This window comes from Podarcis erhardii (genome assembly GCF_964252035.2).
Source record: "Podarcis erhardii genome assembly, chromosome: 2".
In the NCBI taxonomy this organism is placed as follows: Eukaryota; Metazoa; Chordata; class Lepidosauria; order Squamata; family Lacertidae; genus Podarcis; species Podarcis erhardii.
Window position 1 is genome coordinate 115,504,576 of NC_138498.1, and position 25,178 is coordinate 115,529,753.

Consider the following 25,178-nt stretch of genomic DNA (forward strand, 5'->3'; position numbering starts at 1 on the left):
AGTGGCACACTCCATTGTATCTCGAGACTGATGGTTGCCAACAAAATTTGCAGGGTCTGTTGAAAGCATTACTGAGATAATCCACGTGAGGCTCTTCAAACCAGCTCTTATGAAAAACCCGAACATGGATTTTATTAAGATACAGGGACCCAAAATAACATGCTTTTTGGTAAAACAAGTTGGACGGAGCTGATGGGAGTTGTAGTTTGAAGCGCCAGGTTGGGGAGGCCTCTTGCAGAGGTAGATTCACCCTGATAGTTAGCGCTCAGCCTCCGCTGGGCGTTCCTGCCACTCCTCAGCTGTTAACACTCAGTCGTAGTTTGGTGTTGAATTACTGCTGGAAGTCCAGCGGTCGTTTGCAGCTACCTCCCCAAGGATGCTTGAAAAACACAGTCGGGATGGCTCTGGATTTTATCTTCGCAGCCAGAGAGAGGTGGCTATTTATAGAGCATCCTCTTAAAAAGGGAGCAGCAGGGGAAATACCTTTTATTAGGACCAAGTGGAAACATTGCAGAGACCTAAAGTAACGTCCCTGCATATTCTTAACCGATGTACGGGATTATGGGATAGCTGATCCTCTCTTCACCTTGGGGGACTGTGAACGGGAGAGATTTTGGTGTTCTAACACCATGCGTTGGGAACGGCAGGTCTACACTGAACGGCAGTGGTTCTCCAGGGTTGCAGGAAAGGGAGATGCTGGGAATCAAACCTGGGACCAGTGTTAGAAATTAGAAATTAGGCATGTTTTGTGACGGGTGCAGATCCAGTTGCGACCACGTGGAAATTTCTAGGTGCTGGACTGGTGACTGGGGGAAGCAAAATGTCACTTAGAGAAGGATGCGAAATATTTTTTTCTTGATGCTTGAATTTGTTTGATTCTGGATTGTTTTGTTTGATGTTTTAATGTGTCGTAAACCGCTTTGAGATTTGTTCTTTAAAATATAAAGTGGTATAGAAATGGTGATAATAATAGTAATAATAGCACCTAGACATTTAATTGCGGCAATTGTAACCTAGGTTTAAGGTGCTATTTGGCGATGAGAGTACAGTGGTACCTCTGGTTAAGTACTTAATTCGTTCCAGAGGTCCGTTCTTAACCTGAAACTGTTCTTAACCTGAAGCACCACTTTGGCTAATGGGGCCTCCTGCTGCCGCCGCATTGCCAGAGCACGATTTCTGTTCTCATCCTGAAGCAGTTTTTAACCCAAGGTACTATTTCTGAGTTAGCGGAGTCTGTAACCTGAAGCGTCTGTAACCTGAGGTACCACTGTAGCTGAGTTTCTTACACTTCCTAGGATGTTCTGCACACAAGTCAAATGTTCTGCCCTTAAGCTATGCTCCTTCCTGTACCTTCCCCACTTCCCCTTGCCCTCTGCTAGTTGCGAGTATTAACCTTTTTCTGCTTGTGTAGCTTCTCTGTTTGATTTAGTCCCCTGGCTATGCAGGATCCTAAATTGTGTAGGGGACCTAGATGAGTAGAGCAGTCTCCCCTGCTGCTGGTATTTTGCCTTCAGCTGGTGGAAAGTGACAGGGGAGGGCAGAGTTAGTGCCCCACTCTCCCTTGGGGCAATCGTAATCTCCCCGAGGATTAGAATGCCAGAATGGGCCTCAAGAGGCTCATAAATCTTCGCTGCAAAAGGGATGCCTGTTTGTCCTGTGTTGATAACACAGCTGTGATTATAGTGAGGTATAAAAATAGCAGCCACAATAAACACTCTTAAAATGCACTGGGTGATAGTTTAACATCATTCAAATTCGGGGCAGATCCATTAAAATCCTCGCACTTAAATAACTCAGTGATGTAGCTGGATAGCCCCCTTACTTACTTACTTAAATTACTTACTTACTTTATTTACTTATTTTTGCAATTCATCCCTGGATATGAGTGGGACTTTGAACCTTAGTTCACCCTCCTGAACAGAAAATGATTTATCCCTCTCCCCCTCCCCCCCACTTCTCCTCCTCTAACTTAAATATGTTTTCACTGCCAGGGGAAAAAACTGTAGGGAAACAGCAGCGAATTTACTCCCCTCTGAAATGAATGTTCAAGGAGCAGAATTTGGGTACTTTATAGTAGAAGTTAATACAGGGGCATTAATACATTGAAACTACTGCTTCAATGAAAGTACCTACCTTATGCCAGGTAAACTTATTTGTCTGTTTAGCCCAATATTGCCACCTCTTGACTGGCAGTGGCTCTGGGATCTCAAGCAAACATTTCCCCCCATATCACCTTCACCCTGAGCCTTATAGCCATATGCAAAGCATATTCATATTCTCTCTCTCTCTCTCTCTCTCTCTCTCTCTCTCTCTCTCTCCTTATAATCTGCCACACCACCTGAAGGTCTGCTATCATGAGCATACTTAAGGCAATACTCTACTGGCAAGAGTTCTATGTGGTTTGCAAATTGGGTCGCCCTTCCCGGTTCTCCTACTGGTTAAACATATTTTTTGTGTGGCTTCAGAAACCCACCAAACCTCTTCAACCAGAAAAGAGGGTTGGGTGAAAGGCACAGGGGTGTGCACAAATGTCCTGTAAAAACAAGACTTTGGGAGCTTAAAGTGAGAGGTGCCGGAAGGATCAACACTTGTCCTTTTCCCCCCCTCTTCCTGAGTCAAGTGATATTTATCTGTTTTGTTTTGGAAAAATCCTGGACAACTGCGCAGTTTTCAAAATGCTGTTCTCTGCATCTTGTCAGGTTAAAGTAGCTGTATTCAGCATAATACCTTGTATAGTTCCTTATAATCTTACTAAAGGTGAAGGGACCCCTGACCATTAGGTCCAGTCACGGACAACTCTGGGGTTGCGGCGCTCATCTCGCTTTATTGGCCGAGGGAGCCGGCGTACAGCTTCCGGGTCATGTGGCCAGCATGACTAAGCCGCTTCTGGCGAACCAGAGCAGTGCACGGAAACGCCGTGCCTATTTATCTACTTGCACTGTGTGCTTTCGAACTGCTAGGTTGGCAGGAGCAGGGACCGAACAACAGGACCAAACCCCATTGCGGGGATTCAAACCAGCGACCTTACGATCGGCAAGCCCTAGGCTCTGTGGTTTAACCCACAGCGCCACCCGCGTCCCAATAATCTTATTAGAACTGTGTTAAGAACAAAATGAACAAAATACCCATGTACTTGGCTACAGGATTTTCTCCCGCGGGAAGAGTTCAGTTTCCCCCGGCCTTTGCCAGTGCATTTGACAGATGCGCTTTCCAGTGTTTCAAGTAGTTGTCAGTGGTACATCTTCCCACCTCATGCTTCTATAGGGGCTGCCTTGCTTTTTAAAAATGCATGCATTTAGTAGATGATTAGGCAAATTATTGACGAATAAGGCTACCAGAAGGGACGCGGGTGGCACTGTGGGTTAAACCACAGAGCCTAGGACTTGCCGATCAGATGGTCGGTGGTTTGAATCCCCGCGACGGGGTGAGCTCCTGTTGCTCGGTCCCTGCTCCTGCCAACCTAGCAGTTTGAAAGCACGTCAAAGTGCAAGTAGATAAATAGGTACCACTCCGGCGGGAAGGTAAACGGCATTTCCGTGTGCTGCTCTGGTTTGCCAGAAGCGGCTTAGTCATGCTGGCCACATGACCCGGAAGCTGTACTCTGGCTCCCTCGATCAAGAAAGCGAGATGAGCGCCGCAACCCCAGAATCGGCCACGACTGGACCTAATGGCCAGGGGTCCCTTTACCTTTACCTTTAAGACTACGAATGGCTACTAACCATGGTGGCGAACATCGTCCTTCCACTGTCTAAGGCCATATGCTTCTGAACATTTTTGGAAATCGCAGGGGAGGGGAGGACTATTGCACCCAGGATCTGCTTGCCAGTTCTCCATAGGTATCTAGTTGGCTACTGTAAAAGCAGGATGCTGGACCCGCAGCCTCTTGCATTCTCAATGCAAAAGGATTGCTTGAATTAATGGAGCAGAGGGGGCACCTGCCTCCCGTTTGGGGAACCCCCTTAGTTAGGGTTCTAGAAAAATGCTACAGTCGGGACAGGATTTGGCTGAAAAGGACTGGGATCGGTGGGTGTGCCTATGGCCCTCCCGCTGCCTTGCCCCAATCCTGCCCCCTGTTAATATGTATGAGGGGAAAACTTTGCCATCTTGGGGTGGGCATATTGGCCTCGGGCATCAAAGTATCTTGAGCCCCACTCCCCATGGGAGAGAGCGTTTTGTCTGCCTCCCAATTTCCTTCTGTCTTTTTCTGTGGCTCACATGGGACTTTGAGGCCTGACCAGATGGAGAGTATTTTCCCTGGCTCCAAGCCCCCGTTTTGCCTCTTGCATTGGAGGGGAGGCTCTGGAGGAGTTGGGGGGGTGTAAAATAGCTGGTGTGGTTGCTTTTATTGCTTTTCTCACTTAGGCCTGCCTGGTAACTCCACCACAGGGGTAGGCAACCTAAGGTCCGTGGGCTGGATGCGGCCCAATCGGCTTCTCAGTCCGGCCCACGGACGGTCCAGGAACCGACATGAGTAGAATGTGTCCTTTTATTTAAAATGCATCTCTGAGTTATTTGTGGGGCCTGCCTGGTGTTTTTACATGAGTATAATGTTTGCTTTTATTTAAAATGCATCTCTGGGTTATTTGTGGGGCATAGGAATTCATTCATTTCCTCCCCAAAAATATAGTCCGGCCCATCACATGGTCTGAGGGACAGTGGACCGGCCCACAGCTGAAAAAGGTTGCTGACCCCTGCTCTACCGCCTAATCTCTGCAGTTTGTCAGACGCTCTGTCGTGTCTCTCCCCCCCCCCCAAGTGAGTTTACTATGTTATGCCAACTCAAAGCACCCTGGGAACTGTGGTTGGTTATGGGTGCTGAGAGCTAGAATTCCCAGCAGTACTTGGGAAGAGGGATGAGCTGTTAAGCCACTCTGGGAATTGTAGCTCTGGGAGGGGAATATTACCAATTTAAACAGCCATAGCTTCCTGCAACCCAGAGCTACAATTCCCAGAGTGGTTTAAGAGCTTGTCCCTCTTCCCAGTAACCAACTACAGTTCCCAGCTTTCTTGGGGAGTGTTTAAAGTGGTCTGAGAGTGCTTTAGCTATTCGGCTGGTCTCTTTAAAAGGACTTTGAGGTGCAGCCATAGGCTTGGAGATCCTGTCTGGCGCTGGGCCATGGATTCCTGCCCAGCAAAGTTCTCTTAAAGGGACAGGAGTAGGCAAGGTGGTTTCTCGCTTCGGGTTTTGTTGTTGCTCTGGCCAGTTGGCAGCCGTGTTACTCCTTTTTAAAACATTAAACTGGGCCCCTGCTGCTGTGCTGTGTTTTAGGGTCGGCCTGACCTACAGACGTTTTGGCCGGTGAAGACACCCGGCTGCTAAATATATGCGAGATCAACAAAGAGTCTTGCAACACCAGGGGCTGCTAACCTTGCGGGGCGGGGGCCGCATGCAGGGAAGAGGCCTATCGCTCCTCTCTTTGCTTATCAAATGATTGATATTTGATCATATCAATGGTCAGGGTGGGGGGGGTGGAATGATCGGCCGCCCTCCTTGAATTTTCGTGTGGCTTTGCCTCTCATCGCCAACATTTGTAGGGTCTTTGGGATGGGATGAGAGCAGGAAACGCTCCGGGGGCCAGACTGAGCTTGCCACCCCTGCCTTAGAGAGACTTAGCAAAACAATTAGGGCCTGAAAGCTCAGTGCCATAATAAATCAAGTCTGGGGTGCTGCGGCAGAGTCTTGGTTCTTTTTCCTCCGTGGAAAATGTGGATCAGGTGGCAATTCAAAGCCAAAACAGAGCCAGTCCCTAAATGGAGGCAGCTTTGACATTGAAGGTGGTGCTTGGGGGGGGGGTTGAGTTAGGGGGCCCTATTTTTTCCCCTTTCTCTCCTAGGGATCCTCAATATGTTGCTTCTTTGGCTCAACCTCGGGCCTCTTTTCTGCTCTTTCTTTCTTTCTTTCTTTCTTCTCTCTCCGCCCCCCCCCCCAATATCTCTGTGTCTGTCTGCCAAAAGTTGCTACCCCTTTTCTGGGCCCACCGTCGCCGTGGCAACGACCTCGGGGTGACCTAGTCTCCTGCCAAGCGACAAAAGAGGAAGGAGGCACCAGGAGGGGGAGGGAGGAGGGGAAGCCCACCAAGGAAGGGCAGGAAAGGGGGGGCTGGGAATGCCTCTGTGTGTGTGTGTGTGTGTGTGTGTGTGTGTGTGTGTGAACATGGCTGCCCCACCGTTAACTCCTTCCTTCCCCCTGCCGTCTACCTTTTTAGGACTGAGCATCCGAAGCTCCCAGGAGGAGGAGCCGGTGGACCCCCAGCTGATGCGCTTGGACAATATGCTGCTGGCCGAGGGGGTGGCCGGCCCAGAGAAAGGGGGTGGGTCTGCGGCGGCGGCAGCAGCGGCCGCGGCGGCAGGGGGGGTGTCCCCAGATAACTCCATTGAGCACTCCGATTACCGCAACAAGCTCTCCCAGATCCGCCAGATCTACCATTCGGAGCTGGAGAAGTACGAGCAGGTAAGGATGGAGGGGGTGATGGCTATATACGTTGTATTCCTGCCCTGCGTTTCTCCGAAGTTGGGACTTGCAGCGGCTTCTACCATGTTCAAGAACACCCATTGTAAAATGGAAAAGCAAGCCAGTTATCAATGAGGAGTTGGAACCACATTGAAACACGTTTAGGGGCGCCAGTTTAAAATCCAGCTTGCTTAGCAATTGATTGGCGGCGCAGCAGTTTTCAAAGGCCTGTCTGAACAGGAAGTTCTTAGTATACGTAACAAGGAGGGAGACAGATGTTTCTAACCTCTCTTGGGAGCAGTGTTGGAAACTCAGATGTATAAACTAGGTGCCAAACGGCATCTTAAATAATAAATAATAATAAAATAACATTTTATTTATATTCCGCCCTCCCCAGCCGAAGCCGGGCTTAGAGCGGCTAACAACAGTAAAATAATGCAGCATTCTAAAATCAATTTGTTATAAAATCAGTTCAAATCAAATTGATGGCAACCGTTGGGCTAGAGTTCTGTGAAGAATTACCAAATCTAGGTTACACTCAGCAGAAGGGAATGTCTATTTGCCAGGAGGTTGAAATGGGTGACCATTGGGGTCCCTTCCAGTTCTACAATTCTATAAGCTCAACTGTATCGCCCGATTGTAGCTTGCTTTTCCACCAGTTCACTTGAGCCAGTTTGCAAAAAGAGAAACACACACAGTGGAAATGGAAATGGTATTAACTATGGACTTAAGGCAGAGGTTTTTAAACAGTGGTTGCCCACCTGGTGCCCAGAAATCTCTCATGTCGTCACAATTGGACCCATGCCAGTAGTGAAACGTACCTGGCTAATTTCCAACACTGCTTGGGAGGGAATTCCATAATATTGGAGCAACCTAGAATAGGTTTCTGCTCTCACCACTTCCAAGCATGAGTCCAACATTGGTGGGATCAAGAGATACGATCTTTCAGATAGCCTGGGACAAAACCAGACAGGGCTTTCTAGGTCATAACCAGGTAAGGATGTGATTGCCATTATTGCCATTACAGTGGTGCCTCGCAAGACGAAATTAATCCGTTCCGTGAGGCTCTTCGTATAGTGGTTTTTTCCGTCTTGCGAAGCAAGCCCATTGACAGCTTAGCGGATTAGCGGTTTAGCGGCTTTTAGCAGATCAGCTGATAAGCAGCTTATCAGCGGATCAGCTGATAAGCGGCTTAGGGCTTAGGAAAAGGGGGGGGAAGGGAAAAAACCCCGCAGGAACTCACAAGACATTTTCGTCTTGCGAAGCAAGCCCATAGGGAAATTCGTTTTGCGAAGCACCTCCAAAACGGAAAACCCTTTCGTCTAGCGGGTTTTCCGTCTTGCGAGGCGTTCGTCTTGCGGGGCACCATTGTATTTATTAAATTTGTATACCACCCTTCATCAGAAGATTGCGGGACAGATCACAACATAAAAATGCAAAAGGAGAACCAAAAATACATAATAAAACATCTGGGTGGGGCACAGGTCCCCTACATTTGCATTAGGAGTTGGCGGCAGGGATTTTTTGGGGGGTATTAATATTCCTTGGGTTTGTGTATTGGAGCTGCTACTCCTCCAACTCAGCCTCTTCCCCTTTCTCACCTGCTCCTCGTCAGGCCTGCAACGAGTTTACGACACATGTGATGAACCTCCTTCGGGAGCAGAGCCGCACGCGCCCCGTGTCGCCCAAGGAGATAGAGCGCATGGTCAGCATCATCCACCGGAAGTTCAGCTCCATCCAGATGCAGCTGAAGCAAAGCACCTGCGAGGCTGTCATGATCCTGAGATCCCGCTTCCTCGATGCCAGGTTACTACTTCACCTATATCTGAAGTGGTTTTTTATTTTACCTTAGGGACGCGGGTGGCGCTGTGGGTTAAACCACAGAGCCGAGGGCTTGCCAATCAGATGGTCGGCGGTTCGAATCCCCGCGGCGGGGTGAGCTCCCATTGCTCAGTCCCTGCTCCTGTCAACCTAGCAGTTCGAAAGCACGTCAAAGTGCAAGTAGATAAATAGGTAAGGGAAGGTAAACGGCGTTTCCGTGCGCTGCTCTGGTTCGCCAGAAGCAGCTTAGTCATGCTGGCCACATGACCTGGAAAAACTGTTTGTGGACAAACGTCGGCTCCCTTGGCCAGTAAAGTGAGATGAGTTCCGCAACCCTAGAGTCGTCTGCGACTGGACCAGTCAGGGGGCCTTTACATTTATATAACTGAGTTTCTAACACTGCCTGCCCTTCTTATGTCGTTGCTTCTTTTCGGACTTGGCAGGAAGGACAGAGACAAAACTCGAATAAGTTGACTCTGGTGCCCCCTAGAGTTGGTCTCCTTGCCTTCTCCCCTACCACTCCAAATGGGCACAAGCCACTGCTGCGTGTGGGTTGTTGCATCCCGCCAGCACCTAACATCTCTCGCTTAAGAGAGGCAGGAAGAATGCCAGCTGCAGCTGCTGCCTATTTAAGGGGTTCAGAGCTCCTTTTGCTTCTCTGCCCTGTGAAAAAGACCAGGAAGGGATTCAGGCCATGCTGGTTAGCAACACTTAGGAGTAGGAAAGAGAGATCAAGGTCTGCTGGCTTGACCCATGTGGCCGTACAGTTGCCAACCCAGTCCTCGTCCTTCCTTGGAACCGGAGAGAGGGGCAGGCGTTAGCACAAAATTTCCACTCCCTCCGCAGCTTCAGAGTTGGGAGGAAGGCTTGCCGTGGCGAGCAGAACTGTTGAAACTTGATTTTGTTAATTTTTTAAGTTGCACGCTGCCTTTCAATAAGTATTTCCAGAGTAGTTTGTGGTGTTTGGTTGTGGGTGTAGTTTAAAAAATATATAAATAAATAAATAGACACTACGTGAACGATTTGATACACGAGAAGGGTGAAAAACAGCAGGATAAAGCATTCCACCATGTTGAATTTTTCATCGGGGGGAAATCAATAATATTGTCAGAGGTAGCATATCCCTCTGAATAGCGGGTGCCGGGAATCGCAGGTGGGAAGAGCTCTGTAGCACTCAGCCTAGGCTTCCCCTAGACGCTAGGCATGACCCAGCAGGGCTTTCCTTTATGTTCTTATATTCTTAGAGAGGATTTCACTTTGTACAGAAAAGCCATCAAAAAGCATGGGGTAGTCAACCTTTTATACTTACCGCCCACTAATTCATTTTTTTCTTGATGGTAAAATTTCCTTACCGCCCACCAATGCTTCAGTAACATGTGGCGTAGAACCCCTTTCCGCCCACCTGGAATCCTGAAACGCCCACTAGTGGGCGGTAGGGACCAGGTTGACTACCCCTGCTTCTAGTCAAACCTCGCTGGGGAGATAATTTCAGAAGTGGGGCTTCACGGCCCGTTCCACCCTGCAGCTGCCTCACCTTGAATGTTCTTTCCAAAGCAGGACTCCCCTGCTCTTTCCATAGCATGACCCCGGGGAAAGTATTGCATATTTCAGTGCTTCTTCCGCATTTAATAATAATAATAATAATAATAATAATAATAATAATAATAATAATAAATTTATACCCTGCCCATCTGGCTGAGTTTCCCCAGCCACTCGGGGCGACTCCCAATCGAGTGTTAAAAACAATACAGCATTAAATATTAAAAACTTCCCTAAACAGGGCTGCCTTCAGATATCTTTTTTAAAGAGAAGATAGCTGCTTATTTCCTTCACTTCTGAAGGGAGGGCGTTCCACAGGGCAGGCGCCACTACCGAGAAGGCCCTCTGCCTGGTTCCCTGTAACTTGGCTTCTCGCAATGAGGGAACCGCCAGAAGGCCCTTGGCACTGGATCTCAGTGTATGGGCTGAATATTGGGGGTGGAGACGCTCCTTCAGGTATACTGGACTGAGGCCGTTTAGGGCTTTAAAGGTCAGCACCTACACTTTGAATTGTGCTCGGAAATGTACTGGGAACCAATGCAGATCTCTCAGGACCGGTGTTATGTGGTCCTGGCGGCCGCTCCCAGTCACCAGTCTAGCTGCCGCATTCTGGAGTAATTGCAGTTTCCGGGTCACCTTAAATGTAGCCCCACGTAGAGTGCATTGCAGTAGTCCACCTGTGGAAATCTAGCATGTTAGGGGAATGAGTTCTAGGGCAGCTGTCCACTCTTCATTAATTAAAATTTTGCATCGGTTATAGTTTAATTCCTCCACCTGTATTAATTATGCAAATTGAGTAAATGTTGGTGTTTAAATCTTTACCTTTTCTCAGCATAATTCTGCATTTGCTGGGAGAGAGGCAACTATCTAGGAACAACACTGAAGACCTGTTCCCCAGTCTCTGGCAACCTCAGTGGTTCTCTGTCCCCCCCCCCGGGGTTTCAACAGGCATTGCTAACATACTTTTAGGAAAGATGCTATAGCCATAAGGGCTAGATTCCTGTCTTCTTAAAACAACATAAAATATAAATCTCTGATTCAGAAGAAGCTGAATGGCGCACCAAGGGTGCACAGTGGACTGTTTCAGCACTTCTGCAAAACCTCTGTATGCTTGTATCAGGCCTGGTATCTGGCCAAGCCTCTGTCCTGACATGCATTGACTTTTGCATGTTAGTCTCCTACACAAGCAGGCATTAAACAAAACACACAAGGGATGTTCAAATCATGCAATTTGTCAAGCCGCACAGCCCTAGAAGGGCTGTGCCACACACTTTATCTTTTTTTTTTTTTAAGATAATATTTATTAAATTTTCCAATAAAAACATACAAATACAAACAACGACAATAAAAACAAACACAAACAAAAGACAACAAGTATAATTTCAAACCTTATTTTCTCAACCTAATTTCCCCGACTTCCTCATACCTCACCGTTTTGTATTCTAATTTCGTTATCCCATCAGCAAATCCATTCCCTTATTTCCCAAAAGTTTTTTTTTTTTACTAATTCCATTCCTTTCCTTACTCAACATCTCTGAAAACCACATTATTTTTAAACCCTTGTCAATCTAACATTCAGTGCCACACACTTTATCAGAGCATATAGCCCAGCCTCTAATTCTCCTCACGTCTTTTTAACTTTTTGAGGGCCTATTGCAGATGCCACTTTTTCTGGAGTCTACTGCACAATATAGGCCTTCAAGTTGGTGGCACCTGGCCGGTGGAATTCCCTCCCATCAAGTGTCAGGCAGACATGGTCTCTGTTGCTGTTGTGGTGCCTGCCAAAGACCTTCCTCTTCCTACAAGCCTTTTAGAATCATTGAATTGTAAAGTTGGAAGGGACCCCAAGGGTCATCTAGTCCAACCCCCTGCAATGCAGGAATCTCAGCTAAAGCATCCATGACAGATGGCCATCCAAGGTCTGCTTAAAAACCTCCGAGAAAGAAGAGTTCATCACCTCTTGTGGGAGTCCACTGCTGAACAGCTCTTACTGTCAGAAAGTTTTTCCAGATGTTTAGTTGCAATCTCCTCTCTTGTAACTTGAAGCCATTGGTTCGAGTCCTACACTGTGGAGAGAAATGTGGGGCCCGAAATTGTTTTGATCACTTGGCATCCTGAGCTCCTTTTGAAGGAAGGGTGGGGTACAAATTTAATAAATAAGAATACAGTGGTACCTCGGGTTACATACGCTTCAGGTTACAGACTGCTAACCCAGAAATAGCACCTCGGGTTAAGAACTTTGCTTTAGGATGAGAACAGAAATCGTGCTTTGGCGGTGCGGCGGCAGCAGGAGGCCCCATTAGCTAAAGTGGTGCTGCAGGTTAAAAACAGTTTCAGGTTAAGAATGGACCTCCGGAACGAATTAAGTACTTAACCCGAGGTACCACTGTAGCTCGGTTCCACCACCCCGATACCCGCGGGTATAGGGCGAAATGCAAATTTCATAAATAGCAACAATAATTCTGGATTCCACATGCTGCACACCCACCCCACTGCTTACCCTGACTGCCTTCCTTTTCCTCTTCCCAAATTGCTGCCTCTGCCAACCCTGCGCTTCTTCTTTTTTCACTCACAGGCGGAAGCGGCGCAATTTTAGCAAGCAGGCTACGGAGGTGCTCAATGAGTATTTCTACTCTCACCTGAGCAACCCTTACCCCAGCGAAGAGGCCAAAGAGGAGCTTGCCAAGAAGTGTGGAATCACAGTCTCACAGGTACCAGGGTGTGTGTTGGGGTGTGTGTGAGGTGTGTGGGTCAGGCCCCAGGCTGTGCTAGAGAGGCCCCTGAGTATGGGACAGGGTTGGCTGGGATGGGGAGGAAAAGCTCATTGTTTGGCTGACCTGTCAATACATAATCCCCTTCCCTTCCCTTCCCTCCCCACCCCTCTTTTCCCCCCCTCATTCCCTCCCCACTTCCCGTCCCTTCATGTTTGACCTTTCCTCCCCCCCCCCCCGACTTCCCCCCTCCCTCCCTCCTTCCAGGTCTCAAACTGGTTCGGGAACAAGCGCATCCGCTATAAGAAGAACATCGGCAAGTTCCAAGAGGAAGCCAATATTTACGCCGTGAAAACGGCTGTCAGCGCCGCACAGAGTGGGGGCGACTCCCCCAACACCCCCTCCTCCGCGGGTAACTCCCCTCCCCCCGAAAAGAAAGCTCCGCCACACCCCATGTTGGTGCGGGAGTCCTCCTCGCTGGGGTTGGAGAAACGTGGAACCCTCCCCTCCAACATGCGCTGGAGTTCCCGAAGGAGATCCCTCCAACACCAGCGCCCCCTGCCCCACACCCCCATGGTCAGAGTGCGCGCCCCCTCCTGGGCGCAGAGCAGCGAGGTGCCCCCTCACACCCCGCTCCCCGACACACCGGTGTTTGCGTCCCCCCCCCCCGTCGCCTTGGAGTAGCCAAGGCTTCCTCCCGCAGGCAGGTCATCTTGGCTTGCTTCTTCAGCTAGTTGCCTTTTGCAGTGGTGTTCACCTTTTTCTTTGCTCGAAGCAACCGTGCGTTCCACCCCCAGTCACCCTGTTGCTCTCTTTTGCTCCCGCCCCTTCCTCTGTTTTCTGGCAGGCTCCGGCGGCTCCTTCAACCTCTCCAGCTCTGGGGATATGTTCATGGGCCTTCAGGGTCTGAATGGAGACTCGTATCCCACATCACAGGTCAGTTCCTTTCCCTCCTGGGACGGCTCAGGGCATGCTCTAGTTATCTCCCACGTGGACTGCGGCAATGCGCTCTATGTGGGGCTGCCTTTGGAGGTGACCGGAAACTACAATTACTCCAGAATGGGCCAGCTAGACTGGTGACTGGGAGCGGCCGCCGAGACCACATAACACCGGTCTTGAAATACCTACATTGGCTCCCAGCACAGTTCCGAGCACAATTCAAAGTGTTGGTGCTGACCTTTAAAGCCCTAAATGGCCTCGGCCCAGTACAATCATACCTTGGGTTACAGACGCTTCAGTTTGCGTTTTTTGGGGTTGCAGACCGCCGAAACCCGGAAGTACAGGAACGGGTTACTTCCAGGTTTGCAACCCCAAAAACCGCAACACTTTCCAAAATACTAGCAGAAGTCTTATTTTTCTTTAAAAACGAAAAGAGAAGAAAATTAGAGGAAATTGGCAATTTTAACAAACTTTCCCTGTCCCTTGTAGAAAAAAAGAGAGAGGAAAGATTGACGTAAAGTGGAAAATATACGCTACATAGCAAAACAGTGCCGTAAATCAGTTGACAGTTTTGAGTAAACTCCACATGGCTCGATCCTTCTTAACACCCACTCAAGTCTTCATGAGAAGTTTTCAGCCCAACATAACTGCTGCTCCTGTCTTATTCTCCCCATCCCTGCTGTCATTCTGCCCTTTTTATGTGTCTTCCCTCAACTACTAGGTGGAATCGATGCGTCACTCGATGGGGCCAGGGGGCTACGGGGACAGCATGGCTGCCACCCAGATGTACAGTCCACGAGAAATGAGGGTGAGTTTGTGCGTCGGGAGACTTGACCCACCTGGTTCTCACTGAAGAGGTAACTTTGTTCTGTCTGGAAGGTATTGCTTTGTGTTGCATGCATGTCAGGGCTTACACTATACAAGAGTCCTGCTAGATTAGGACAAAGGTCCACCTAGGCACCAAACATTTCAAGCACTGTGATGCTACTTTAGGCACTCGTGGTTTTCCTGAAAGAGTTCTGGGAACAGTAGTTTGTTAATGGTGCTTAAGAGTTGTAAGGAGACCCCTATTCCTTCTCACTGAGCTATAATTCCCAGAGCGGTCAAGCAATCAGACCCACTTCACAGAGAAATTGAAGCTTTGTGAGCTGGAATTGCAGTCTCCTGGCCCCTCAGCACCATTAAGAAACTACAGTTCCCAAAATTATTTTGACAGAAAGGCATTAATTTTGATTTGGTTTAATATTTGCATTCTGCTTTTCCAACAACAAGCGCTGAGCTCAAAAGCGGCTCACCATAATCACAATAGCACTGAAAAAACCCAAACATTGCAATCATTATAATATCCAACACAATAGCATATAAATAAAGCAAACTGCAGTGACAGAGTCATCAAAACAATTAATACTGTTCAATAAAGCCGTGACTGTTTTAAGTGGTATCATAGGTGCTTTAAATGTATAGACCGTAGTCCAACTCGTGTTTTCCACAGTGGTTAAGTCACTAGCAGAGCAGGAATGCAATAGCCTGGCAAAGGTTGTTCGGTGATAGACTGCTTCTGAATGTGGAGATTTCATTTAACCAGTTGTGGTTTCTTGCCATTCTCTTATGGGTGGAATCCATTTGGTATCCCAGCACTCACAGAGGTGTCTTTTTGATGGGGAGGAATCTGCTAAGAGAAGAGGAGGCGAAGGCGATTTTGCCAGTTCCTTGTTCAGCCCTTCCATCTATTCTGGAAGGCTTCCCAATTCTTTGGGGCTGCAGGGGGATATCTGCAAAAATTCCCTCCCTCCGATTTTCGTATGCAAAAGCCGTCCCCCTTGCTGCAAGGACACCAATTGGATTCCACCCCGCAAATCCTCCCTCTAATCCCCTTTTAAAACGATCTGAGCTTGATGGCCATTGCCACAGCTTCCAGGCTGACATTTAATTATGCCTTGCGTGTGAAGAAGATTTGGTTTGAGGAGATTCAGGGACTGAAGATATTATTCCTAGAATCATAGAATCATAGAGTTGGAAGAGACCACAAGGGCAATCGAGTCCAACCCCCTGCCAAGCAGGAAACACCATCAGAGCACTCCTGACATATGGTTGTCAAGCCTCTGCTTAAAGACCTCCAAAGAAGGAGACTCCACCACACTCCTTGGCAGCAAATTCCACTGTCGAACAGCTCTTACTGTCAGGAAGTTCTTCCTAATGTTTAGGTGGAATCTTCTTTCTTGTAGTTTGGAACCATTGCTCCGTGTCCGCTTCTCTGGAGCAGCAGAAAACAACCTTTCTCCCTCCTCTATGTGACATCCTTTTATATATTTGAACATGGCTATCATATCACCCCTTAACCTCCTCTTCTCCAGGCTCTCCTGGACCTCACAAGAACCCAAGTGAGGGTAGAGGATTGTGCCCAGTGTGGTGAAATGTATAACAGCAGCTTGTGGCGGTTGCATATCTGAATGCTCCCACATCAATAAACTGCATTCCTGCTAGTAAAACTAAAGAAAACCACTATCTTTGGGGACAGCCTAGACTCGAACCACAGCTGTGCACATGCTCGGTGCTAAACATAATTACAGTTCTATGTCAGGAAAGGCTAAATATCAATTCACTCAAATATTTTATTCTGGCCTTGCTAGCGATGGGGGAGGTGAGGTAGTGGGAGCCCTGCCCCATTCAATGACTTCAAACGCCACAGTGGCTTCTGAGATTTCAGCAAGCATTCCAGCATGTTTCCTAAGTACAGTGGTACCTCAGGTTAAGTACTTAATTCATTCCGGAGGTCTGTTCTTAACCTGAAGCACCATTTTAGCTGATGGGGCCTCCTGCTGCTGCTGCTGCTGTTGATGCGCTGCCAGAGCATGATTTCTGTTCTCATCCTGAAGCAAAGTTCTTAACCTGAGGTACTATTTCTGGATTAGCGGAGTCTGTAACTTGAACCGTATGTAACCCAAGGTACCACCGTAGAGTCGTGCGACCTAGGAGCCTGTTTAAAGAGACAAGCCCAAGATGATTGTGGAGCTGAATTATGTGCCCAGTTTTACATTCTGGTATGCGCACGTTCCTCAATGGAAAGAAAGAAATACGAGGTTTTCTTTCTTACTTGGTGAAGCTTAGTCAAATGATTCATCTGAGTCCAAAGTAGTCAAAGGTCCAGGAGAAGGTTTTATCACGTGATCTGCTGTTTGCACGGACTGCTCATTAGATCCAATAAAATAAAGGGAGTCAACACACATACATACATCCCCACCCACCCACCCCTGAACTCTTTCTTTCTTCTACCGTAGAACTGTTTTTGATAGCAAAATTAGGGATTCAGAGAAGAGTTGGGCAAGTTGCTGACACCTAATGGTCTATAATGGTGCCAAGGGAACAAACAGTCCCCAGTCTCTGGGAAAGCGGAGCTAGGAGAACTCCCACGGAAAGGAAAAGAGGTTTAGCAGGTTGGAACTTTGCAAGAAACTGCAAATTAACATGCCTCTACTTTTTTTTTGGTAACAACTGTTTCCCTCCTTTTTTTCACCAGGCCAATGGTGGCTGGCAAGAAGCAGCCACCCCATCCTCTGTGACCTCCCCAACAGAAGGTCCTGGTAGTGTCCACTCTGACACCTCCAACTGATCCTGCTGGGCTGCGCTCCCTCCTCTGTCGTTTTCTTCCTGGCTCCAGTGGAGGGGAGGGAATTAACCCTAGTGCTGAACTAGGCTGGGCAGGGAAAGAACTCGTCTTTTCTCCCACCTGGCAGGAGATCACTGCACCACCCGCAGTGTCGGGGCAGGGGAGGGAAGCAAGTACAGCATCTCTTGGCATTCAAGGTGGCAACACTCCATGGGGACGATGAATTCAAGATGGCACCCGTTGTGATCCAAGATCCTTCCATGATCCTGAACAGCACCTCTTAATAAGCAAGACGCAACTCTAGAAGCGGTGAAGGGGACCCAAGACGGTGGGAGGCGGGGTGGGGAGCGGGTGGGAGGGGCTATCTCAAGCGGTCCGTCTGCTTGGAGGGGCTAGGCAGATGAGCTAATGTACCTGCAATGCGATATCATAATCTGCTGGCTCGGCCTTGTAGATAAGCACACCTGCCCGAGGGGCGTCGAGATGGCATCTAAACTGCTTATCGTGGGATTGTGATTCAAGATGGCAGCAGCAATGGGTCTCTTGGTAGTAGGGTGAGCAGAGACGTTGGCTGAAGAGGGCTTAAGTTGGCATCTCTCCATGATGGGATGATTCCAAGATAGCAAACTGTGGCGTCTTCCTGTCGAGATTTGAACATGGCATGTATATATAAAAGAGAGAAAGAGAGAAGGGAAATCAGGCATGGATTCTGGCTGGACTCAAGGTAGGCATCTCCTTTGCTGGTGCTGACCAGAGACACCAACATCCTTATGAAATATTTTGGCAGAAAACGAACATGTAAGGCGATACAAGGGCCTCGCTGCAAGATTGTGTGGAGCCATGGCGAAACCCTCACCTAGGCTGGAGAAACCGTTATACCTCTCAGTGAATAGGTTCCGTGGGTATGAAGATCTAAGATGGCTACCATCTGAATCAGAAAGCCCTGAAGAGAAGTTGTGAGGGGCTCTTCCATTAGGCCAGAAGTGGGGAACCTTTGGCCTTCCAACGGTTGTTGGTCTTCAGCTGTTGGCCATGCTGGCTTGGGTTGATGGGAGATGTCGTTTATCAGCATCTGGAGAGCCAAAGGTTCCCCGCTAAAGAGACAGAACATACCATGGTACCTTTTATCAGAAAGACAGTGGGGGCTGGCTTTCCAAAATGGCGGTTCAAGAAAATAGGGGAGGGGAAGTAGTAATAAGCACAAACTTCCTATCTCCTAGGCAGGACTAGAAGTTGTGGGGGAAGCCATAGGGCTAAGAGAGCCCAGCACACCCCACATTACACATGCTGTATACTGTAGCTGCATTATGGGTGATGGGGGTCTGCTTTTCTTTCTGTCAAATCTCTTGCTTTCTGAGCTGGTTTGGGTTTTTTTGGCCTCTTCTCTCTCTATTTCAGTTTTTCCCATTGTAACCATTTCTTATTGTGTGTACAGTTTCTCTCTTGAGTTTTTTTCCTCTGCTGTTTCTTATTTTCTTGATATTTCCCCCCTGTTAAGTTCTTTTCCCTTTCTCCACCCATCACCATCTTAGGGCTTTTCTGCCTGGTCTGACCCAAGCACAATCAGATAGGTTTCTGAATGTCACAGTCCTCTTTGTGTGATATTTGTGCAGGCCCTAATCTCGTTCAAAATGGAGAAAATGACCTTTAAATATATTTTTTAAAGGGAGTTTACAGAATGGTGGAGATACAGGTTGGGCATAGCAGTATCCCTTCCCATTAAATAGATATGCTGTGTATCTGGGACAAACTATAAATTATGTTAAATGCACCATTTCATTTCTTCACTTTTAAAAACAGACATGTGGAGCAGTTCCAAAAAATCCCCCTCCACACCCAAAAATGTCTGCTTGCCTTGGAAGGAAAGCTGCCATTACTGAAATTGCTTCAGGGGGCTTTTTTATTGGCAAGAGTCCTGCTTGCAGTTTTTGTTTTTTTAAAAATCCACCAGGTTAATTGATGGGACTTAATGTAATGTATGGTTTAAAATGGGGTTTGAAGCCCCTGTGATCTGAAAGTGGGTCCTGATGGATGGGTGTCCTTGAAAGGGAATCTGCCCACCATCACCACCAGTCAAAAGAGGGGGGTGGGGACAGCAGGCTTGGTTGAAGGTATATTCTCTCAATTCACATCTGGTGATGGCTTGATTGAGTGTGGATTGATCAGATGCCCCAGGAACACTCCCAGAATCCTCTGCAACTGGGTAGAGTCTCTGTGGCAGATCTGCAAGGGATGGAGAAACTGAAGGTAGGAAAACAAGGAAAGTGCTACAGTACCAGCCAGGGAAATTGCATTTTGCCAGGGACAGCGTATTCTGGTTAAATGCTCTGGCAGCGCAATAGTCTTTCAAAGGAAGGGACAGATATTAGGGGAGGTTTGGGAACAAAATATCATTTGTTGTGCAACCACCACCTGCTCCAGAATCCTGATTTGTGCAGAAAAGCTCACTCGAGTTGACGCTCCCATTTTTCCTTTAGCCCAATGCAAATATGGAGGATTTGAACAAACCAAAAGCATTACTCCAGTATCCCATCTTCATTGATTTCCTTCCCTCCCTTTGCTCCTATGAATTCCAGCCCAAAGGGGTCGCTAGCGATGCTTAGGAAGCTAGTATAGTTTATATTTCAAAGGACCGTTTTATCCAGAATTGAGTAAGGCGTTTCCCCCACTGTGATGGAAAGAAATGGTATGAGTGTGTAAATAGTTTTGCTTGGGAAGCGAATGACCTGAAAGAGGCAGAAGCTGAGGAGGGAGACAAGGAAAATCTTGTAAAGTAAATCTAGTAAAAACCACACAGAATGGATCCAAGTGCACAAGAGCAGACACTGGGTGAGAAATATGAAATAGGAGAGAGCGATATCAAAAGTAGTGAGAGGTGGGAATGAAACACAGTGCGAAAGCAGAAATGGTAGGGAGATAAGCTAAAATCTCCCGGCAAGAGAATATGAACTAAGGAAGACAAATCTGAAGGACAGGAATATTGAAACTCGAAAGAGTTGGGAACTAACAAAGAGATTGCAGGCAGGAAAGAGGGAAATTAGAAGATTTAGTGGGAAAGGATTATAAAGTAGAAAAGATCCAATAGATTGTGGGGGGGGGAGGGACATGCATTCAGCGGCACCTGTTCACAAGAGGAATGTGTACTTGGATCAGAAAAGAGGATTTGGACGTGAGAAGATACCAAAATAAAACTCGAAAGACGGAATGTGGATAAAGGCAATCGGATTGCAAAAGATGACGAAGGAATGGTTCAAAGGACGGAGGAAAGGCCTGCTTGTGGAAGTTGCCAAAGCCGGAGGGATTCAGACCCACGGGTGGACATTGGGTGCGACAGGCGCAAATCCTGATGGCACGAGAGACCCATTAGGAGCAACGGAAACCCACATAAGACTTTTCAAGTTGCTCTCCCCCTTGCTCGCAGGGAGGGCTCCATGCTAGTCAGTCCAATAGCTTTATTACCTCATGGCGCAAGAAACCAATAGAGTCTTGGGACAGAGACCTTTTGAACCTGCTACCTCTGTGTGCCCTGTGGGGGTTTTTTGGGGGGAGAACAGTGCTGTGAGACCCCCCCTAAAAAACCTCCCTGCCCCGTTCCCTTTGACTGAGGGTATTGGGGTTCATCACCCTGACTGGCCGTTTTGACTTATTCTGTTTTGGGTTTGTTTTGTTTTCTTGCTCTAGATTGCCTTTGCTTTTATTATCATCATTTTTCTTCTATAAAATTGGAGACAATTTTTGCCCTGGGATTCATTTGGGTAAAAGGAGGAGGAAATGAGTGGGGAAGAAAGTCTGGTTCACCCCCAAAACACACACACCTGTTTGCTGGTTATCTGTATAAGCCCACATAGAGACCAAACCACACTTTGCACCATTCAGACCAGTTTGCAGTGTGTGGGGGAAAGCTCAAAATGTCTTGTGGCAGAAGCGCTTACGTGCCAATACATTTTTGTGAACAGCTCTTATTTGGGGGTTTTTTTCCACCATGCCAATGTCCACTGTGAAGCGGGTTGGAATAGCTTTGAACCATACGAGAAACCACTTCACACAGCTTGCCACATGAAGCTGCTTACAAAGTTGTTTGGAGCAATTTGCCTAGCACAACATTTAATCTCTGTTCTGGTCCTTGGTGGCTGACGGCAGCCATTTTGTTTCTTAGGCCGAGGGGTTAGGTTAGGATTGCCACTTGGCCAATTTCTGACTGATGTACCTGTTCTGTTTCTTACAAAACAAAACAAAACCAGGCCCTGCAGCTTATTCCTTATGGTTTTGATTTTCTCTTTTAAGTGGTAATCCTAAAACAATGGCTGGTTGTCTGCCAACACGAGGAAAGATAAATGAGGTTAGGACACCCATGTTGAAACAGTTCCCGCACACAAATTCCAATTGGATCTACTTGAATTGACAACATAAGTTACAGCCTTAAGGCCAAACTAGATGTGTAGTTTTTTCTCTCTCACGGTATTTTCTTTTTCTTTTTAACAATAATAGTGGGGGTTGGCTTAATTATTTCTGTGTGATTGTATGTTTTGTAACTTCTATATTTTACCAGGTGAGGCAAGTGGGGTGAGGGGTTGGTTTAGTATGTGACTGGGAAAACGGTCTGTGTGACTGGGGAAGGATTCACACGACATTTCTCCATTCCAATATGCAGCTTTCTGGTGTAGTTATACAAAACAAGATGGCAATGGAAGGAGATTTCCAGAACCTGGTTCTCCTGCCGACCCGTCCAGATTAGCTAGAAGCAGTGCTTTTTGTGTGTGACAGAGCTCACCAGTACAGAGCACCGCCATGTCATTCATTTATTTTTGGATGCCCATGGCAACCATTTTGTGCTGGCACCCTCAGCATTTCATTTGAGTACTGGCACCTCTGTTTTTTTCGCAACAACTAAAGCAGTGCCAGGAAAGGCCCTGAATGGCACACTTATGAGAATGATAAAATGAATGAGCCAGATTCACATTTCTGGTGGTTGTCCTTTGGTACCAATGATTGGGGGGGTGGCTTTTCCCCATTTTTAATTTTTTGGTTTTCCCCCCGGTGCGCACCTTAACATCTAACAAACAGGTGCAGAAATTTGGGAACCACTGCACCAAATAATACCGCTCACCTGACTAGCTGGTTGTCAGCCCTGCCCAGTTTATACACCATTTAAGACGCAGGTTTTGAGACTCTTTTGGGGCAGCCTTAATATTTCAGGAGGTCCCAACATGATGTACCTGTAATGGAAACCACCATTGTGGCAATTTTCACCCTTTGTGAGACTCTTAAAAAGGTGCACCAGTGCTGTTCGTGGAGTGGTTTATGTGCCTCTGCGCTTTCTTCACCCTACACTGGAATACAGTGCATGTGTGCACCCAACATGCCCAGCCGCAAGAGCAAACAGGAAGCTTTTGCTGTTTGCGTTTCTCTTGCTGGAGGCTACGGAATGGCAGGATCTAATCTGCTCCCAGCTCTGTCCCACTACAGAAATAAAAAGCCCTTTTGTAAGCCAAGGGGCAAACCCATGACCCACATGGGAGCATAGGTGAGCTGGAAGGGGAGAACAAAAGCATTTAAGAGGCGCACAGAGGCATGTTAACAGAGAAAGAAAGGCAGAAGGGGAGTGAGGAGTCACTAGGACAATGATAGAGATCCATTGGCCCGTGTGATGTTAGGCTGTGACCCCCATCATGACTGACGGGAGTTTGAAAGGACCATAGATTTTCCAGCCACGCTGGAAGAATGGAGAACCCCAAATTTCAGTTCATTTGGCTGGGGTGGGGGATCCTTCCATTGGTACAGCCATGATTGAGATTTGTCGTTGCGATGATCCCCTAAGTCTCAGGGAATTGCCACTGCAAATCTGAAGCAAGGCTTTACCAACAGAAGTGTCATGGCTCCCTCCCCCCAAAGCATTCTGGGAATTGTCATTGGGTAATGTTTCTGAGGATTCTGTTGCAAACCCCAAACTGCGCCCTGACAGAACTAAAGCATCCGCACCCAGCCCATGCCCATTAAATGTTTACTTGGGAGCAAGTCTTGCCGAGTTTAATAGTTTATGCTCCCAAGTATGTGCAGAAGGCTAACCTTTGGCTACCTTGGTGGCGGTGAAGTTAAATGGAGAGTTAATTAAGATGTCTGGGCAAGAATATACACACAGGATCTTTCAAGGTGCATGTTCAAGATTTCTCATGTTTTAACATGCATAAAAGGATAGATAATGTGGTAAAATGGTGGTTCCATTTCCCCCCATTTTTCTTTATGCTTTTTGAACACTCCTCTCCCGGAGTGGGCTATGTTATAACACTGAATGTCCCACTCACCTGCATTTTTAACTACCCAAAGATCAAAATGGGCTCTTTTCTGGGCTAAGTAGCCGTCTTAGTAACATTAGACCAAAACTGGCTCCCTGCCCTTTTGGCATGGATGCAATTGTTTAATTTGGGTGGTGTGACTGCCTTTCCCCCAGTGTAGTAATGACAGTGATGCAGAAAGAAAGCATCTGTTGGATTTTTACTGTCGAAAGTCACAGAGGTCCCACCCCCACCCCCAAAGTTGGCTTCCCTGAGGTGGAGTCTGTTACTTCCTTGCAGACGGAAGCCTAAGCAAAGGGATCCACAAATACAGAGGGCCTTTGGAGGCTTCAGAGGAAGGATGGATTTCAACGGGGGGGGGGGGGAATATACTCTGGAGGTTCCCCCATCACTCTCTTGTACAGTTTTGCCTAAACAATAAAATATATTTTTTTCCACTGGTGCTTTCCCATTATTTCTACTTTAGAGAACTTAAAGAGTTCTGAGTTAGCAGGCATACTACAGAAAGGGTGTGCACTCTAGATCTTCAGCTAACGAATAGGAACTAAAGAGTAAATGCAATATAAACTGGAGGTGTCCCCCATCTCGCACAAAGGACGGGGCTGTTGCTATTTAACATGTTCATGGATGATCTGGAGTTAGGAGCGAACAGATGCCTGGATTGCAGGCGGCTGGGCTAGATGACTGTGTTCTATAGGGCATGGCTGCCATCACTGCAGACAAGACCCGGTTATTCAGGATGGAAATCCAAGCAGATTTGAGAAGCCTTCCAAAAGGATTTCCCCAAACCGAGCAAATGAGGAGACCGGATAAGAGGGGCATAAATCTGCATGTTGTGGAGAGAAAGAGGATCAAGTTTTTTTCTTCCTTATGACGCTAGATCTCCAGATGGGGCACCCAAAAAAGCTGAACGTTGGAAGATTCAGGGCAGGCAAAGTGCTTCTTCACACTGCGCATAGTTAAAACTATGGAATTCACGCTCAAAAGTCACTAATTTGGGTGGCTTTGAAAGGATTTAGACACGTTTGTGACTGATCAGTCGTATCAGTGGCTGTTCTACCTTCATTGAGCGTGAATTCCATAGCTGGACCTCATGGGCCTTTGGCATGACGCAGCACGGATGCTATGTTCTTAACATAAGCAAGGGCAAACTTTTCAGAAGCTGATGGGATCTGGGATGTAACCAAACAGGAAAGAGTGCTTGCGTGACAATGGCTTGAATTTTTTTTAACAACTCAATGCAGTAGCAGTGGATGGGGGGTGGGAAGACAAATTCCATTGCTAGGGATTAAAAATAAGTTTAGCAGTATCCCATTTCTGGTGCATTCAAATTGGGAATAGTTTTGTGTCTTCCCCTATTAAAAGCAGGGGGAGGGGGGAGATTTCCACTTTGTTGGATCTCATCTGGGTGGTTGTTTCTAAGCAGAAGAAACCTCTGGGTATAGGGCAGTATATAAATTCAATAATAATTAAAAAAGCCCAAGATTACCAACCAGAAGCTGGTGCAAGAGACTTAGAATTCACTTAGGATTAAATAACAGGATGTTACCGAGGTCATTCTGAGCTCAAGACTTGGTTTTCAGTACCAAGAACTCAACCAAACTCATAGTCCTGTTACAAAAACATGCGCTCCAGGGTAGCTTCATTTCAGTGGCTAAAATTGGGTGGAAATAAGTCATTGTGTTGTTTCTATTCTAAAATAATTGCGGGACAAGAAGCCACTGCTGATCTAATACAAGACACCTAGATCTGTCTACCCCTGTGTTTTCCCACAGCAGTTGGGAAAAGGTAATGAAAACAAGGGACTGGAACACCTC

The 25,178-nt window shown here is 47.3% G+C and overlaps 2 protein-coding genes across 4 annotated transcripts in view; both read left to right on the forward strand.

The window, feature by feature from the left end:
* LOC309336753 (uncharacterized protein) overlaps positions 1–16,966 on the forward strand; it is a 238,396-nt gene extending 221,430 nt beyond the window's left edge. The window contains exon 8 of the transcript XR_014154068.1: positions 16,408–16,966. The gene's annotated coding sequence lies outside the window, so the exon portion shown is untranslated. The remainder of the gene's footprint in view (positions 1–16,407) is intronic.
* PBX2 (PBX homeobox 2) overlaps positions 1–20,804 on the forward strand; it is a 36,464-nt gene extending 15,660 nt beyond the window's left edge. For 2 of the 3 annotated variants that reach the window (XM_081853624.1, XM_081853625.1), the window contains exons 3-9: positions 6,207–6,451; positions 8,067–8,257; positions 12,387–12,522; positions 12,790–12,934; positions 13,370–13,458; positions 14,183–14,269; positions 16,979–20,804. In XM_081853624.1, coding sequence (XP_081709750.1) covers positions 6,207–6,451; positions 8,067–8,257; positions 12,387–12,522; positions 12,790–12,934; positions 13,370–13,458; positions 14,183–14,269; positions 16,979–17,071 — 986 coding nt within the window. In that variant the 3' untranslated portion in view covers positions 17,072–20,804. The remainder of the gene's footprint in view (positions 1–6,206; positions 6,452–8,066; positions 8,258–12,386; positions 12,523–12,789; positions 12,935–13,369; positions 13,459–14,182; positions 14,270–16,978) is intronic. The other variant, XM_081853626.1, reaches the window with a different exon arrangement.
* Positions 20,805–25,178: the final 4,374 nt, after the last annotated feature.